The sequence below is a fragment of the Saccostrea cucullata genome, unplaced genomic scaffold (assembly GCF_032062105.1).
Source record: "Saccostrea cucullata isolate Sc308-1 unplaced genomic scaffold, CSIRO_AGI_Scuc_v1 ctg441, whole genome shotgun sequence".
Classification (NCBI taxonomy): domain Eukaryota; kingdom Metazoa; phylum Mollusca; class Bivalvia; order Ostreida; family Ostreidae; genus Saccostrea; species Saccostrea cuccullata.
The window spans coordinates 23,177-41,525 of NW_026921375.1; the positions used below are offsets into that span (position 1 = coordinate 23,177).

Consider the following 18,349-nt stretch of genomic DNA (forward strand, 5'->3'; position numbering starts at 1 on the left):
GCTGATTTTAAAAGTATTTTGATTTTAGAAAATACAATTTCATGGTCATTTTTCTGTTTAAGATTGAATTGTTACTACCGGTCTTGTAGAGTAGGCTTTCCCCCCTAAAATCTCCCCCCCCCGGAAAACTGGCCCTAGGGTAGAATTTCCCCTCAGAAAACTGGCTCTAGAGTAGCATTTCCCCCAGGAAATCTCACACCGGAGTCAATTTTCTGGAGGAAAATCCTACTCTATGTAGTAGTTATAGAGTGCGATTTCCCCCAGAGTCAATCCCCCCCCCCAATGAAATATAATTAATGTACTTATTCTTGAGGAGAAATGGTTGGCACATTGCTACAAGAGTCCCTTCTTCAAAATGGTGACAGATGTATGGAACATACGTATATGAAAAATGAACATTGAAATTTTAAATCCGATTTTTCTTGGCTACCGCCGAATCATTTTTTAATCAAATAAATTGATAAAACTGAAGAGGACTATAAGTTTCACCTGCGTCTGTCCGTCCGTCCGTCTGTCTGTCTAGTTGTCTTTCTGTCTGTGTGTCTCAAATGGTTTTCCGCACTCTTTTTTTCTAAATGCTTGAATACATTGAGCTGATTTTTGGTACAGGAGTATATTTTGAAGAGTTCCAGTTTGAGTTTAGTTTTGCTTCAATTTTTTAAAGGAATTAGAACCTTTTCATTTTTTAACGTTTTTCCGCAATTTTTTTCTAAACGATTCGAGATATTGGGCTAATTTTTGGTATGTGAATTTCAAGTTTGCATTTCGTTCCACTTAAAAATATATACCAATCAAGACATCCATATATTTTGTTTGTTTTATCCTATTTTGAGAATATTTGCATTTCTTTGGAAACCTACTACATATTTTGGTTGAGATTCCATGATTTGAAATATATGCTTAGAAAATTTTTACAACATATGTCGAAAAAACACTCATTTACCTTTCAAAAATCAGTTTCTCGTTTATCTTTTTTTTTCTAAAAAAGATATTGCAGCTGTGGTTTATATTGACTCTGTAACGAGGGGGGAATCCTACTCTGAGAAAGAAAGAGGGGGAAATTTGGCTCTGGTGTGAGATTTCCCCTCGAGGGGAAATCCTACTCTAGAGTACGATTCCCGGGGGAAAGCTGGCTATGGGGGAAATCCTACTCTACAGCACCGGTATTTCTGTATTGTATCACTTTTTTGTAAAGGACTCTGATATATTTGTAAAAATTGGGGAAGGGTGGGAGGGGGTTAAACGACTATTTTGTTTTTTAAAAGGAATTCCTGCACGTGATAACAATTTTACAGGTTGGTAAGAGATGTATAGTCATCGTATATATGATCACATTTGTTTATCCATGCACTTATCTTCTCAAAAAAGAAAGAAAAATACACTTTTTAAAAAAATTAAAATTTACAACCAACGTAGTCCCACGCTGAGCTCTGAATGCGGGAGCCTGTTAATAGGAATTTTACAATTAATGTAGATCCAAGAACTGGAGAAAATGCTGAAATATTTCAAAGGAAAACCACCGACGAACAATCTATCTCATATAACTATCATACAATGTATATCTAATGAATATTAATTTACTGTACTATGGGTCCTTATCCAAAAGTAACTACGTAGTATATAATTTAGGATCCTATAAAGTTTGCATTTGTGATATGAACAGTAAATCAATTCTTTTCCCCTTAAAATTTAAATATTTTTATATATTATTTCATTATTTTACAAAATTCTCGGGGTAACATTTCTCCAATTTCTTATTTTACTGGAACAAATTGAGAGATCAATATGGAATCTCAAGAGAAATATGCTTTGTCATGGAAATGCAAATGGTTTAAATGTATTGTCATTAATTTCCATATAACAGAATGGTTAGACTAGGTTCTTACTTAGAGACAAAGAGATATTCCTCTGAATATACCCCTGTATGTTATTTAAAGAATTCGTAATACAGAAATTTAAAAAAGGTCACGGAAGAGTTCAGAGACGATCAAGTACTAACGCCCTATTAAAGAATCATTTTTATAACACTATCCGCATTTATATTGGCATGGAATGGAATGGAGGATTCAAAGCGAGATCATTAAATCAGTTGCTAAAATAGTTAATATGATCAAACAATTTTGATAAAAGGAACCATTCCATCTTTGCTAATCAGTATATATTTTTATTTTGTGCAGAAAAGAAATGCAAAAAATTGTCTGCATTATCTAAAAGTCCAACTTATAAGTTTTTAATATAAATTCGGAGGCCGATTCTTGTTGGGTCATTATTTCTTCCTTGTTTCAGATTCAAATGCACATACAAGCCACAGTACTGGTCATCATACTCCTGGAAATATATCTACGTAAGTAACATTTCATTTAGCTTTTACAAAACTCTTTTTCTCAACCTCAGTGGGTCTGAGAATGAGTTGAGATTAACGAGGATTCGAGATATCGAGGTTAAAATACTAAATGAATATGTGGTCGAGACTTCTATATTTCTGCGACAGTACAATTAAAGAAGATGGATTTCTGCTATCTGTCAGCTTGGCACTTTTATGCATGCTTATCACTATTTGTCAGTCCCGCCCCTGGTGTCGCCTGTTGGTTCCGTACACCATCAGATGGTCTCCAATCTTCATCAGATATTTCGACCTTAAGCCATGACATCCTCCAGTTGGTGGTTCAGCAGTGGTGGCCAATCCACTACTCGATGGATCCTGACTTCCAGCACAGATCATCTCGGCGGTGCCATATCCAGCAGCATGACCTCTCTGCTGCTTCTCCCCGTCTTCTTCCTGCTGCCTTGCATTGATATTTCTCATCGTGTGAGCAGCTTCCACACCGATTCCACTGGGAACGCTTTGTAATTAAACACTGTTCTTGCAGTCTACTACAAGGTTTGCATATAATGAAACGTATGGAGATAACGAACAATATTCAAGATCAAAAGTCCATAAAACAATACAAGACAGGAGCAGAGCAATCACGGACCTCCAAAACATCAGAGGTAGGATCAGGTGCCATGGAGGAGTGATCATTTCCTGCTGACCGGTCACACCTGCCGTGTGCTCCTTGTCATGATCGGAAAATAACGGGAAAATCCGTAGTCAATTCAGTCTATAAATAATGGACTAAAAATATTCTTGTTTCATCAACTTGTTTTTCAATAATTTACCACGTTTTAGAAATTTTTCATACGTAGAACATGCTCTTGCGTATCGAATCAACTGAGATATATAAACTCCGTATGCAGGTGATGAAGGTATATTGCTGCATAAGTAAGCGAAGTTGACGATAGAAAAGTTAAAGTCATCACGTTTATCATAAAGCATGGTTGTTAGATTACCATTAATGTCTTTTTCAAGTAAAATATCAAAATATGAAACAGATGTGTCAGACTCTGTGGTGTCTTTTATCTCAAGCTCAGCAGGATATATCGTATCGACATAAGAATAGAAATTACCATTGTTAATTGACAAAACGTCGTCGATATATCTATTTTTGCATTCATATGAAGTGTTTTCGAATTCTTTTGCGTGATCAGAAGAAAACATTGCTGTGGCCTTCAATACAACATTTAGGTCTGCAAATAGATATTGTCAATCAATAAATTAGAAGACCTGGTCTCCAAAAACAACATAGATATTGTCAAGCATCTTTTTGATGTCAACTTCAGAGTACTTGTGTGTACAATCAAAATGTTTTTATCAAAATAATTTTGCAAATGACCAATGACAAGGTAAGTAAATGAACGAGTTTCATTTGTATTGAAAAAATCAACTGTCAATAATATGTCGAGAAGGGGGGGGGCTGTGTATAAAGTTGAAAAGTCGCCTCTTCACATTTTTTTTCCAATGGCACAATCAGCTCTATTTCGATCAGCGTTTGGTCGTTGATTTTTTTTACGATGTTAGAGAAAACTTACTTCCTGTATAGATCCAATTTGCCCTCTATCCTGCATTGGCGTCCGCCTAGCTGCTCTTGTGTAAACCGTTGCTTAAACCTGTCCCCTGTCCCACAAACTTTATCTGTCTTTGTTTCATGTATGTCGTTTCCTTCTCCTCTCCACCTCTAGCACATCATCCAACTCTTGCAGTTTGTCGGTGTTGTCGTGTGGCCATCTTAACCTCTCCTAAGTCAGTGCTACTTGGCATTCTAATAGAAAATGCGTCACAGTCCTTCTCCTTCTCTAATTACACAGCTTGCAGTCTGGGTCTTCGCTAAGACTCCACTGTTGCGAGTTTACAGGAGATAAGCTTGAATAATGTATCGACCTCCGCAGGAACGAGATTCTGACGGGTACTTCCTCCACGGTTCCTTGCATGTTAATTTTGCTTGGTTAGTCCCACTTTATCCAGGACACCTGTTTTCCAAGGTCTGTTGCTGATCTTGCTTTACGTTGATCTTCCTCAGTGCGCCGTACTTTAGACTGAACCATGGTGCGCCGCTCCGATACTGATGTTTTTAACCACTGCTGGAAATGTGACCTTTCCACGCCCTGTCGCCTATTTTTTTGCGTTTCACTGATGTTTCGTAAGTATAACATACCAATAATCTCAACTTGGTCAGTTGATGCATCTGCTGATCCTTTTTCTTTGCAGTGTTTTATGGACTTTTGAGCTTGAATACTGTTCGTTATCTTCATATATTTCATTCCTTTCCATACCTTGATCCCTGCTCCTGAGACCATGTCGTCTCGTAACTCATGTCCCTGTTCCTGAAATCCCGAGTTTCGTAACTTTATTTCCAAGCAGCATCTAGTTACCTTTAATTCTTCAACTCAGAGAAAAATATTATGCATATCTGAGTTGACATGCTGTAGATTCTAACTGAGGTAAATGATGGTGAATCTCCTCAAATGCCAAATCACTTTTTTTCAACATGTCTTAATGCGACTGTAGTAGCTGCAATTTCATATTTGAGGAGCAGCTACAAAATAAGTCTTGGTAGAACCCCGTTCTAGTAAATCCTTATATTTTTCAGTTAGTTTATCTTTATTAAACACTTCAGCAAAGAAAGGAGCTTCTTCGTTGTGTCTTCCATGCTATCTTTGTCCGTTAGGAATTCAAAGATTCAACTTCATTTTCCAAGCATTTAAAAAGGTTCCCTCTATTGATGGGATCTCCTCTGCTTGAATTAACATCTTGACAAGCCGGTTAACACAACCATTCCTAAATATGAGACATCTCGATTTCATCGCATGATCTTTATGAGTGCCCAGGAAATGCTTTCTTGTAATGTTGATAGGATCCATCTAGCCTGTATATGAGTTGTTACTGTCACTTTAAGATCATTCATAAAGGTTCCGATTGTTGGCTGATAAATCCTCGAGTCCATGCATTCTTGGCCCTCTTGTTTCTCTTTCTGCAGTTCTGGTCACCATTCCAATTCTCGTAACAAATAAGATTAAAGAGATTGTTCATCTTGTGACTATCTTTTTCTCTTTTTCTCTACACTTTAATTGACAGGATATGATAAAGTTATCGATAGTGAACCGGATCTTCATTCCTCCTGAGTAGCTCTTGACAATCCCCTGAAGCTTCTCTCGTATGGTACAGCTCCATCGCTGCTTCAATCAGCTTGTGAGACACAGCTCCATAAGTGTTGGCTAGGTCTAACCATATCGCTGCAAAGATTTTCTTGCCTCCCTTGGTTTCCTCTATGAGCTTGCTCATAAGACATGTGTGTTCTATGCATTCAGAGTACCCCAGAATGCCTGCTATTGGTATAAATACCTATGTGACTGTTCTCTACCCTGTACCCTGATATTGGTTTTGCTAACTCTAACATGAAAATTTTCACATCCATATTAAGCAACGATATTGTTCTAAACTGGTTGACTAGTTGATTATCTGAGAGTTCTATTTCGGTACAAAATATCCCTCTGCCTCTTTCCAGCATACTGGTATTGACCTGTTCAGGAAACTTCCTAAATAACGTTAAGCGTCTCTTGTAGAATATGCATGGTATCCGATTTGGTCCGAGGCCTGAGCCTGGTCCTCGTTTCTTGACCACTTCATCATTTGACCCATCTTCACCCAATAAGGGTATTGACCTGCTGTAAATATATGCTCAATGGCCCTGAGTGCCGAGTATAGGATAAAATTTGCAGTTCTCCACTGGCAAGTGAAGGCGTCTCCATATGAGTGAAAAATTACCGAGAGGGACGTTAAACAACATACAATTAATCAATCAATCTTCTGCCTGCTCATCCGTCACAGTAACTCAGTCGGAAGAGTGCTCGCTCTATTTTCGGAAGATCGTGGGTTCGAATCGCGGCGGCGCTGACAGGTCGATAAAAAAAGATACTAGATGGTTGAAGATCCCGTGGCACGACAGGCGTTGGCACGATAAAGATCCCTCTCTGCTCAATTGAGTAACAAGTAAAGGTCTAAATTTGAAGCCCTTCACATGTATATGGTGACGTCTCTTTATGAGTGAAAAAAAAACTCAGTTCATCCCTCTTCGTAGCCTCTGACCTGCTGTTCCTGCATATTCCCAGTCCTTCACTCTTCTTAACCGTTCACTCAGTTCTTTTAGTTCTGGCCAATATTCTCTGATCCTTCGCTCCCGCCTGCCTGGGGTCTGTTCTCCGCTTTTCTTTATCCTTCCTAAACGGATCTTTTTCAAATGTAATATTCCATGTTGGTAAATATCTCTATCTGCCTCTCTACATTACCTTGCATTGTTGACTGAATGATCATTCTGACATCTTGATCAAAGCCAGTCCACATTCTTTCGGCCATGATAGCCTTTTTTTCTTGACGTTCCTTTGTGTTTGCTGGACCTGATTAGCTCAAGTACCAAGTTCCTCCATTAAGTCACCGTTGCTGTCCTGGGACGACTCAGACACGGAGAAAGTCATGGCTCTGTGGGTTGTATCCTGACCAGGATCCTCCTGCGTCTCACCGGTTGGTTCGTTCTGTATTGCAACGTTATCACATCGACTTCCTGCTAGAGTTATCCTCAGTCCTGGGATGATTTACAGACTTGATCGTATTTACATGTACATTCCTTATTCAAATGTCAGTTGCACCATCCTTTCCATAGACCATTAACTTGTCGTTGCCCTTTGATCTGCCAACCCATCCCTCTCAACCCCCTCTCGGGGAGTTGCTAGGAGTTGATTGTTGATCTTTTTGTTCCGTCGAATCTGCACCCCCCAGAAACTGTACAAAGGGAGGCTGCCCCTTCCCCTGGTACTCATACACGTGTCCAGTCTGTCTTTCCATGGTTTCCGAGATATCAGTGTTCGAGACCGATACTTGTTCTTAAAAATAGCATATAACCTGAGCCTAGGAACATTTGGGTATGTTCAACAGAAAAAGATGTATGAAAATTGGTGTCCTGACAATAACTTCCTATTGAATGGAAAATCGCTGGAAGCACATTCTTTGTAAAAATATTGCGGATGATTTTAGGGTGTATCATGAACTGACGGCATATGATTTTTTGTATAGAAAAAAAATATTTTGGAAGTTGCATGTCACCAACTGGTATTGATAATATTACCAAATCGAGTGAGTCATATCAATAATTAAACAATAAGCGATATGTCTCTATGAAACTTCGTCGGAGAAACTCATTCATGGCAAATATTTATTCACTGCATCCAGATTTTCAATATCGAATGAGACATATTTTTAAAGTTTATTTAATAGTGTTTGCTGATTGAAAACAATTCTGCACCTATTTATTCAGGTGTAGATGCATCATGCAGCAACGCCTCAGATGTTCTTGACGTCACCGCTACGTCCGATGCCAGGAGAATTTTTTTCCCAATAACAAATGCACCGTCCTCGACGTAAGATATTTTAAACAATGATAAAATAAATGTGCTCAGTTTCATATTCTAATCTCTCATATATATTTTTAATCACTAAAGCTCGAAGACTTTCTTTTAATTGTTGACTGAATCATGGTTCAATAATCAATATGCCTTACAGATTTCTAAGATTATTTTTAAAAGTGTATAGTATATTTTCGGAATACAAAAACAAAGGTAACAATTTTGTCTATGTCAGGTACGATATTTGTTACGACTGGCGGATCACAGGACAGCCAGGGGAGATGATGGAGTTATATCTAGTGAGAACATATCAATATGACCAGCCGTGTACCGTGGGACGGTCCTGTCTCCTCATTTATGACGGTAATCACCAAATTATAGCAGAATGTAGACTATTTTAAGGGTGTTTACCATAAGAAAATACATATACAATACAAAGTATAGCGTATGCAATTTTACCATCCAAATACAGCGTGTTATTTATGTATTCTACCTTTTTAAACGTTCTGTAATAAAATTCGCAATTATTAAGCACTTTTATGTACATGTATGTACATATATTTATTGGCAACCATGATTAAAAAAATTAAGTAAGGTAATGCCCAAAAACTTTGTCTCGAGCTAGGGGTAAGTTAGTTCAAAATTTATTTTTGACTACATTTCAAGTGTCCTTCATGTTTAAGCAATTTTTTTAATTTATGAGAGCAAATTCAAATTGGTGATACTTAGGTTTAGAGTAACTTCCAATTCTGTTGTACAGGATATAATTTCTCAGCGATGTTTGGCTTCCGGAAGATGAGAGAGGAGGGCGGAAATGTAACGGAGGCCCTGCGCTTGGCATATCCAATCCACCAGCATGTGTTCATCCGGTTCTATACGTATGAAAATAGCGGATTCGTCATTCAACATAGATCCAGAAATGATATAGGTTTTATTCTTTGAATTTACTCAAAATTAAGAATCAGAAAATGAAAATGTGCATAGCTGTGAACGAAATGTCTAAGGTTAAACAATTCAGAGTTTGCACTTATCTCAAATAAGGGTAGGATGTCTTTTTTCTGTAGGAATTATAGCATATATATGTACACATTCTTAGTTTGTAAATTAAAAAATATATATATATAATTCGATAAAATAAATTCAATCTTTTTTCCTTATATATTTGATTTTGTTTATGTGCAGCATATTTTAATTCGAGCCTTGTTTCTGAATGGATACTTCGATTAATAGCTGAGGTTCATAAATATTTATCTATTACAGACGACTATGGGTTTGCCAGCGACAAGAAAAAGACGATCGGGATCGCCCTAGCGACCAGTGGGGGCGCTCTGGTTTTCATTATTATCGCCATCTTTACGGTCCTGTCCTGTAGCAGGGACAAAGGCAAGGAGACGGACAGCCAGAGTGGACTGGTCCCCGAGTCCGCAGGGGACCAGAATAGGGGGATAGGACTGTTCTATAAAACAAACAAGAGACAAAACATGTCAACGTTATGATGATAGTGAAAGGTTCCCATTAAATTACAGTATCGAGAGAAAACTGTAGCATTTTTTATCGATTATGAAAGTAACAAGTTTTTAAGATGATTCGACGAAAATGTGAAGCAGTTTAATGTAATTTGTAGATATGATGAATGATTCGTAATATGTCTCAGGGGCGATAATTTTTGCAAGGTCAACTTTTTGATGATACTAGATGTTTGTTTGAGTTGCTCCTCTTTCCTCACTCTCCTTCAGCTTATGGGTCCCTGGGAAGGTACATTGTGATAAATCAATTTAGAACATTGTAATTTTTATTTGACAATACATTGGCTATGATTGATTTTCATAATTATTTATCAACATTACGACAAAGTTTATTGAAATATTAGACTGACTGATAGATTAGGAAGACCGCCTTTGTTTGAGAATTCCGATATTGTTCGGTTGATGAGAAAATAAACTCGGTGGACAATTGAAGGGTTCCCAGTTGAAATGGTAATCGTTTGTTCATGCGTAAGTTTACATGCAGAAATTCTTTAACGATAGCAACAATTCGCTAAAGGAAAATATGTCCGGGATACGGGTTATTACTCTCCTGAATGGGTCCAATAATTAGGTACATTCAATGGGAACCCGCCATCATTGGCAAACTGGAAAATGTCATACTGAGACCGATAATGATCGAAGGAAAGGAACGACAGCCTCTACGTTCGCGGACTAATTTTTTTTCCCATTTCAGAGTTCAGATTTTTAAAGTACAGAGGGGGGTCTGAATACATATTGAAACATTTCAATAAGAAACGAGAAGTGGCCGAATACGAGGTTATAAACAAGGGATGAATAATTAATACCGCCCTGTTAACTTTATCACCTCCATAAAACATGATCAATAAAATTTATACATTCCATGCGGTTTTAAAATATACCCACTTGAAGAAATTAAAACAAATTTATGGGTACAGGTTTTTTTGTAAATTATGATAGATGCCAAATGGTGTGGAACCGACGAAATGTAACCATTAGTGGAACTATACAAGTTGTGACAATATCAAGTTGAATAAATGTCACATGCGACTAATTTTATCATTAAATCTCCTTACATCTCAAAAGAATCATACTTTACAGATTATAGAAACATCCACAGTGCTAAAATAAGACGAACGCTCATTGTTACACGTCCGTCTTTTGCTATTACACAGTTTCCAGCGTATCGTATATTACTCTATGATATATTGGGATTGATTTTCATCTTGGATCATGATAGTGGGTAAATTTTCTACCTGACAGGTGCGAGAATAGGACAATATTATTAATCCAACATCCGTCCAGAGAGAAACAGAGATAATCAAATGGCATTGCTCGGTTCGGATGCAAGCGCCTTAGCAACGCATGCCAAATAAAAGCGCCGTTGCTCTATCATTAAAATATTTGTCATGTGATGAGTTCCCACGCGCTTCGATTGATTCTAATACTTTAATTCAACTGTCCAGTTTTTATCTCTGATAACTTTCTATGCCCCCTCCCCGTGCCCCGTTTGTTTCTCACATCTATGTTATATACCTTTAACCACAAAAGAAAGGAAATCTCACCCTCAATATTTCGCCAGCATTTTAAAGATTTATATCTGATAAAATTTACATAAAGCAATTTCCACTTAAAAGCGAGAGTTGGCTTGGAGTGGAAGGATTCCGTATATTGTAAATAACGGCGCTTTATTCCGAGGTTGTAAAATCAAACGAGGAACGATAGAGTATTGCAGAAAGCCAAACAGCGCAGAAAGCAGTGAACTGGCCGATAGAGTGATGAGAGAGGGCGACTAGTAGCAACAGACAAAATGGTGAGTAGCACTGCTTTGTAATGTGAGTTGCATAAAATACATTTAGGTAGGCTTTAAGCAATGACTTTTATGTTTGACTTCTTCAATACATCTTTTTTCTCATTAAACTGATGCTGTTGGAAGGAAATTTTTCAAGCGTTAATTAAATTAAAGTGTTTTGAATGCTTCTTTCTAGAAAGTTATGTAAAGATCATTCTTACTATACAGTTACACTGGAGAGTATAAGATCTGTGTAAGTAGACCAAAGCAATGTGTTAACTGTCAAAGTAAGTCTCGAGATTTATGATTTTAATAAGATTCTCAGTCAATAGCGGGTAATAAATACGTTGCCATATAACACATGTTGCAAAATCCGGGAGAAAAAAACAAATTGGCATGATTTGATCGTTTTCTATTTTATTTTAAAATCAATAAGTACACTGTACAGAAAAACGGACGAAAATAATCAAACAGCAGATTGAAAATCAACAAGTCTTATAATTTAAGTACACGGGTTTTCCTTTGAATTATTTATGTGTATTTCGTTTTAATTTGTAATCAGGAATGTTCTTTATGATTATCGTGAATTTCTTATTATTAAGATTCGTTCTACTTGTAACCACAACGGTTTATTAGTAAACAAGACTTTGTTTCAAGTAGTTAATGAATAGGATCTTGTTTACCCTAATTTTTCAGTGATTTACTTATTCTTGATCACTAAGATTCTTCATTTTCGATAAGGTTTACATGTTTGCCAACATGTAAGACAATTATTGATAACGTTCATGACTTAAAATAATTTTTAAAATTGTGTTTTATCAATAGCTGCAGGGCTGGAATTCCTTGATTGGGAAAATGCGGACTGCCAAGCCAGAGAGATGCAAAAAACTTTTGATTTTTGTCCCTTGCTCATTATCTTTTTTTTTTCTTTTGTATCGTACATGTATATATGTTTCTTCGCGTGAAATATTATTTTCTTTTATGAGCTTTGTATTTTACTCCGGTTTCTTATATTTTTAAGCCTTATTAATCTAACTGTTTAATGGTTCTCAACAGCCCTATATTGTTTTGGAATATCCGATTTTTAAAAAATGGCGTTCCGACGTCCATATTAGGGTCTTGCTAGAATAAGAATAATAACACACTTTGAACACTTTTGAAAGATAAATATATTATCAGGAATAGGAGCAACATATATGATTAATAAACATTTATCATGATTTAATTAGCCGCAGAAACGCAGATTAAAGAAGAAATAAACTAAGAAGCTTGCAACAAGAAAAAAACGTTTATTTTTACAATACCTGATTGAGTAGCTGTTTGGTTTGCTCGATTAGAGAGCTTTATTTCTGCAGTTAACCACAACCTTGTTTTGATAGTTTTCTCCATAATCTTCAGAAAAACTGTGATTGCGAGTTTATTTTTTCTTTTTCTCAGTAGGGTATTAAATGATATTGATTTAATATCAAGATTCAATGGCGAAAATTCAGGCCCAGTGCACCCTCTTATTCTTATACAAGTATGGTTATTGTACTCATGCTCACCCAAAGTGTTTTGTCATGGGCTCTTAGCATGGTTAACGTTCACGACATTTTCTTTGAACATATTTATGTTCACCAATACGTATAGTTTTTCTATCTCAGTATCATAATAATCATTATTTCAATCACTATTTCATTTTGATTTATTGTAAACACTATAAACGTTATTTTTAGTATGGCTTTGTGAACTACGCCTTGGAGTTGTTGGTAGTCCGGAACTTTGGAGATGAAGCCTGGGAAAACATCAAGTAAGTAAAGGAATGCTCAACTTCAGCAACCATTACTTGACAGTTTGTTTTAGCCGCACTACGAATAGGTGTATCTGTATTTAAAGCAATGCCCCCTATCATTGAATTCTATTTATAGTTTTCCTTAGAGCATGTCATTAGCAATATTTCTGTCTGATTTTACCCCTCTCCTACATAGTCAACCATTTATACCACGTCCTCACTATCTTAAGAAAACTTTGAAGATTTTTCCATCGCTTTGTGTCATTAATTTTATGTTCTTTAACTGGTTGCTTCATTTACCATTCATATAATCACTGTGTAAATGATTGGTTTTAGTTCAATGGTTTTTAACATTTGCAATTAATTTTTTTAAAATCGGACGCTAAATAAACATTATCTTGTTGAAATCTTCACTTAAAAGATTTAAGGTTCAATAGATGTATACCAAAGAATAATTTAAAACATTTGTATACATGCTAGAGCGAGATGCTTATAAGCTCTCTATCTACATTGACATAACTAAATATCGCTGTCATGTTCAGTTATGAAAAATGTATTTCCAAAACTTGGTCTTCTGTTGTAAAAAAGCTTTTTGGTGTTGTGTTCGAAAGTATTAGAAAGCTGCTAGCTCGTGTATAGAGTTTTCCACTTCAGGCAGTGTAGGTCACGGTGGGTGTTTGAATTATTAAAGTACACTTCAATTGTTTGTTTGTTTGTTTTTACACCACTTAAGTTTGTTTCAACTGTTATTGCAAAACCCAGATCAACGGCTAGCTACTGAAAAATTCGATAAAAAATATGGATTGGTCAAGACTCGATATTATTAAGGCCTCTTTCCTGTTGTTCTTAAACTATATGCTCAACTGCATATTTTTAAATGTTAAAAGAAGGGAAAATAGGGGGAGGGGTGCAAATGTTCGTTATTTTTTCTCTCTTGGATCATCTAAAATGTTTGTGTAGTTACTAGTAGCTCAATCTTGAAGTTCATTGATAGAATTTGGAAATGTTACTGAAACATTATATTATCGAACAAAATTCAATATCAATTGCTTTTCTTTTTTGTTGTTATTGTTGTTGTTGTTGTTGAACGTTGTTCATTCAAAATGAATGATGTGATAATGTTCACACACTTGCAAGATTCATCACACAAAGTTTTACGAGGTAGACTTGGAGTACACAATTTTAAGTCCCCTGAAATTATCGCTGTCTTCGGCGTTGACACGCTGATCCATTCGTGCAATGTGTGGGGGTTTTTTCTTCTCTCCGATCAATTTCTCCGCTGCAGCTGTAAATCAATTTCGGTTTGAAGTACCCTTGGATATATTTGATTTACCATCATCAAATATTTGCCTATAATTCAATCTTCTTCACCATTGTACGTCTGATGAGGGGACGAATATTGGATCTTCTCCTTTGTTGTGATTCTTACTCATCTTAGAGCACTAGTGCTCTGCTTCATGCATGACGTGCAGATGAGTGTTATTAAATTACATTATAAATTATTGGCAATTATAGTTATACTTTATATGACAAGCGATCGACAAAACAAAGTTCCAAAAGTTAAGTTCCTTGTTTTATATATGTTCCATCATTTTTTTTAAGAAAGTCTTCTGGCAAATTTGTTCTTCTATCCGTTTGTTATTAAGAAGAAAAACTAAAATCTGTCTTTTATCTTTATATTTAATTGACATTTGATATCACTGTGAAATTTTCTGTAAGGAAAAATGTCGCTATCAGTTGTGAATCACGATTCCTATCCGTTTCACACGGTTTTTTAACGGAAATAGCTGTTTTTTTTCTTAATGTTTTTTTCTAAAATTGGTAGGAAAGAGGCAGGCTTGGAAATGGAGGGTCATTTTCTGGTACGACAGGTGTATGAAGATGTGGAAACATACGATCTTGTTGGTGCTGCCTCCAAAGTCCTTAGTAAGTATATACAGCTGATTTGTATGGGAGGGTGGGGAATGTGCAAGTGTTAATCCTTTAAAATATAGTCTTTACTTTCCTAAAGAGGCAAAATATTTTTCTTCGAAATTGAAAGGCTTTATTTGCAAATAAACACGTATCTTACTTACTTCCTGTTCTGGTAGATAAGTAAAGAGTTTCCAATGAAATCTGTGTTTACGAATAAGAACCCTACGTTTATGTTTTCTAAATCATGATGTTTTGTACAGATTTACCAGCAGCTGATATTCTACAATTCTTCGGAAAAATGTTTTTTGAGTTTTGTCAAGAATCTGGATATGACAAGATTCTACAAGTTTTAGGAGGTACAACAAGAGACTTTTTACAAAACCTAGACGCCTTGCACGACCATCTTGCCACCATATATCCGGGCATGCGTGCACCATCTTTCCGGTGCACGGAAAGGAAGGAGGATGGAGCTTTAATTCTTCACTATTACTCAGAACGGGACGGACTAGAACCAATAGTGATAGGTATCGTCAAGGAAGTCGCCCATAAACTCCACGAGTCTGAGGTCGATGTGGAGGTAATAAACTACAAATCAAAAAACTGTGATCACGTGCAGTTTGCCATAACTCACAAAGACAAACAAACAGACGTGACAGATCCCGTTCTTACTCGTCAACATGATATGTTCAGTAAAAAGAAGAAGATCAGTCCTTCAACATTTTGTCGGGCGTTTCCATTTCATTTCATGTATGATCGTAATATGGTTCTCCGTCAAGCTGGCTCCTCGCTACAGAGAGTTATTCCTCAGACGGGTTCGGATGACTGTCGTGTCGATTCAGTTTTTGAAATGGTTCGTCCACATATGGATTTTGAATTTAACCATGTTCTTTCGCATATTAACACTGTATATGTGTTGCGAACAAAGCCGGGGATACTGGACTCCGATGGACTTTACATTCAAACAAATATCGCCGAGCAACATGATATATCGCGCATGCGTTTAAAGGGACAAATGATATATGTTCCGGAATCTGATATGATGTTATTTCTATGTTCCCCAAGTGTTACGAACCTGGATGATTTACATCGTAAGGGACTTTATTTAAGTGATATCCCTCTTCACGACGCCACCCGTGACCTTGTGCTGCTCTCCGAGCGGTTTGAGGCTGACTACAAGCTAGCACAGAATCTAGAAGTACTTAATGACCAACTGCAGCAGACCTACCGCGAACTAGAGGATGAAAAAGCTAAAACAGACAGGTATTTATTATAAAACTTATCTGAAATTTCTCTTTATCTGATAAACAAACGGTGTTAAACATCAACACAAACTTTATGGTTCCTAGATTGATGTACTCTATACTGCCTATATCTGTGGCTAACGAGCTACGTCATCATCGCCCAGTGCCTGCTTCCAAACATGAAGGGGTCACCTTATTGTTCAGTGGTATTGTAGGATTTAATGAGTTCTGTGCACAACACTCGGACGCTGAAGGGGCTATCATGATCATTAACTACCTGAATGAAATTTATGTCAAGTTTGATGACCTTCTAAAAACCAATATTGACGTTTACAAGGTATAGAACCAATATAAAGAATACTTTCTTATTTGAAGATAAAGAATTACATGTAGTTACACATTTCATATAAATTGGAAATCCATAACATTGAAACGCTAAACAAAAAAGTGATAGGAATTCATTTAATTTTAATGGAGATTAATTTTATGACGCTTAAAATCAATATATATTGCACAGATGGACAAAATAAATTGATTTTATTGAGATGTATGTTCTGTCAAGATTTAATATATGTACCAGGTGGAAACTGTTGGAGACAAATACATGGCGGTCAGCGGACTTCCGGAACCCTGCACCGATCACGCGAGAAGCATTGCGAGACTTTCATTGGACATGATGGATATATCTAATCATTTGAAAGATCCATATGGGAACAAAGTTGAGGTAGGGTCCTATAAATGAAGAACAACAAATCAAATTATCTATTTGCCACGTTTTACTCCGTCTTGAAATTTATAAATAAGACAAATTTCACTGTTTAGATTACCATTGGCATCCACTCTGGTGAAGTCGTTACGGGAGTTATTGGAAAGCGCATGCCCAGATACTGTCTCTTCGGAAACACTGTGAATCTAACAAGTCGTACAGAAACTACGGGAGTGAAGGGCAAGATTAATGTATCAGAATTTGCCTACAGGTAAACACGATCAACAACCTCATCCTGAAATTATTGTTCATATGTAATTCTTGTAACATTCTTTGGGTATAGCATTATTCATTTTACTTTTTAGATTCCTCACCTCTCCAGAAAATTTTGATCCTGAATTCGAATTTGAGCACAGAGGGTTTGTGAAAATGAAAGGAAAACCCGAACCAATGGAGTGCTACTTTTTGACACGAAAAGTTGTGAAAAAATAAGTTTCTGAAAAAAATTCAGTCTATTTATAACTGTGATGAAGATGGGGCGTGTAGATGCCTAGCGTACAGCATTTCAAAGAGATGAATAACCTTTCTGTGATCAATATTTATAGATGCTTGTATCATTGTGAATTTTTAGGTTTATTTAATTATTTCTAGTCATTCGTGTTACTTTCTTGATCTTTTCGATTTTTATTCGGAATAAATCAAGGAAAACCATTGTTTGTTTTTTTTTTTGGTTTTTTTTTTTTTTGGTACAAGAAAAAGACTTGATATCACATTCCCTTGTCAAGAATGTCATTGATAAATGGTGACCTACCATAATCAATGGTAGGGATGATACAGTGCCGAGATGCATCATCACAGAGCGCTGTTCTGTGGCTGCAATGCCAGAATAAAACTACTCACATCAGATGATGCATCCTCCGGCAGTTTACATGAGCGATTTGCCGCGTAAAGGCCAGAGACAGCGTGCCGTCAGATAGAGTCGCCATAAAAGATAAAGGATATATACTGAGGATGGTTTTATGAAATTGCTGTTTTCTGTTCTATCCTTCCCGGAGATTAACCACTAAATCTTTCTCTCTACGCTTAAGCTTCCTGAAGACCAAGAAAAAGCGTGTCATTTCCTTTGGAACTTATAATTTTTTGAACTAACAAAAGCAAGATTAGGTAAAGGGTCATTATAAGTTTTGATAAAACGAATGTTTGAATTTCGGGAAGGTTTTGTATATATGTATATAAACTTAAATACTAGATATTTATTTATCCTTAACTATCCTTATATAATTTCATTTCAACCTTTGGTCCAAATCTTGAACTATATAAGCTGGCAAACAAAACGACAAGACGTTTGTAAATAAAGCACTTTATTACAAAACCTGAAGAAAACCAATGCAGTTTTGAAATATGGGGGTTGTATAAAGCTCTTAAACCTTACTGGTAGGTTTCTTTTGGTTAAAAAAAAAACACTAAAGAAATTTTATTCTAAAGAATTTTTTTTGCGCAACCTTTAGCCCTATTTGGACTGAATTTAAAAACAAAACTTGCATCTTGGTTACAATCCAAATAAAAGTTAGTATTTTCGAAAAATTATGCAATTACATCTTTGAGTTGTGTACTACGTTATTGTATGTACGACATATTTATTTATGA

The 18,349-nt window shown here is 36.3% G+C and overlaps 2 protein-coding genes across 2 annotated transcripts; both read left to right on the forward strand.

Moving 5' to 3' along the window:
• The first annotated feature begins 1,618 nt into the window (after positions 1-1,618).
• On the forward strand, positions 1,619-9,518 carry LOC134259839 (uncharacterized). Its single transcript, XM_062742437.1, has 6 exons — positions 1,619-1,662; positions 2,287-2,344; positions 7,686-7,788; positions 8,009-8,136; positions 8,534-8,701; positions 9,034-9,518. The coding sequence occupies exons 2-6, from the start codon at positions 2,293-2,295 to the stop codon at positions 9,267-9,269; spliced, it is 687 nt and encodes a 228-aa protein (XP_062598421.1). The 5' UTR covers positions 1,619-1,662; positions 2,287-2,292; the 3' UTR covers positions 9,270-9,518.
• Positions 9,519-10,904: 1,386 nt separating this feature from the next.
• LOC134259841 (guanylate cyclase soluble subunit beta-1-like) lies at positions 10,905-17,383 on the forward strand. The gene is made up of 8 exons (XM_062742439.1): positions 10,905-11,091; positions 12,786-12,859; positions 14,667-14,767; positions 15,016-16,015; positions 16,102-16,333; positions 16,577-16,720; positions 16,819-16,973; positions 17,068-17,383. Exons 1-8 carry the CDS (start codon positions 11,089-11,091, stop codon positions 17,192-17,194), a joined length of 1,836 nt encoding a protein of 611 aa, XP_062598423.1. The 5' UTR covers positions 10,905-11,088; the 3' UTR covers positions 17,195-17,383.
• The last annotated feature ends 966 nt before the right edge of the window (positions 17,384-18,349 follow it).

Excerpts from the sequence above, each read along its gene's own strand:
- LOC134259839 (XM_062742437.1), top strand. The coding sequence starts at position 2,293 with ATGCACATACAAGCCACAGTACTGGTCATCATACTCCTGGAAATATAT. Across the intron at positions 7,789-8,008 it reads ACAAATGCACCGTCCTCGAC|GTACGATATTTGTTACGACT; the intron begins GTAAGATATTTT and ends TGTCTATGTCAG. Across the intron at positions 8,137-8,533 it reads CTGTCTCCTCATTTATGACG|GATATAATTTCTCAGCGATG; the intron begins GTAATCACCAAA and ends TCTGTTGTACAG.
- LOC134259841 (XM_062742439.1), top strand. Across the intron at positions 14,768-15,015 it reads TGCTGCCTCCAAAGTCCTTA|ATTTACCAGCAGCTGATATT; the intron begins GTAAGTATATAC and ends TGTTTTGTACAG. Across the intron at positions 16,334-16,576 it reads CCAATATTGACGTTTACAAG|GTGGAAACTGTTGGAGACAA; the intron begins GTATAGAACCAA and ends TATATGTACCAG.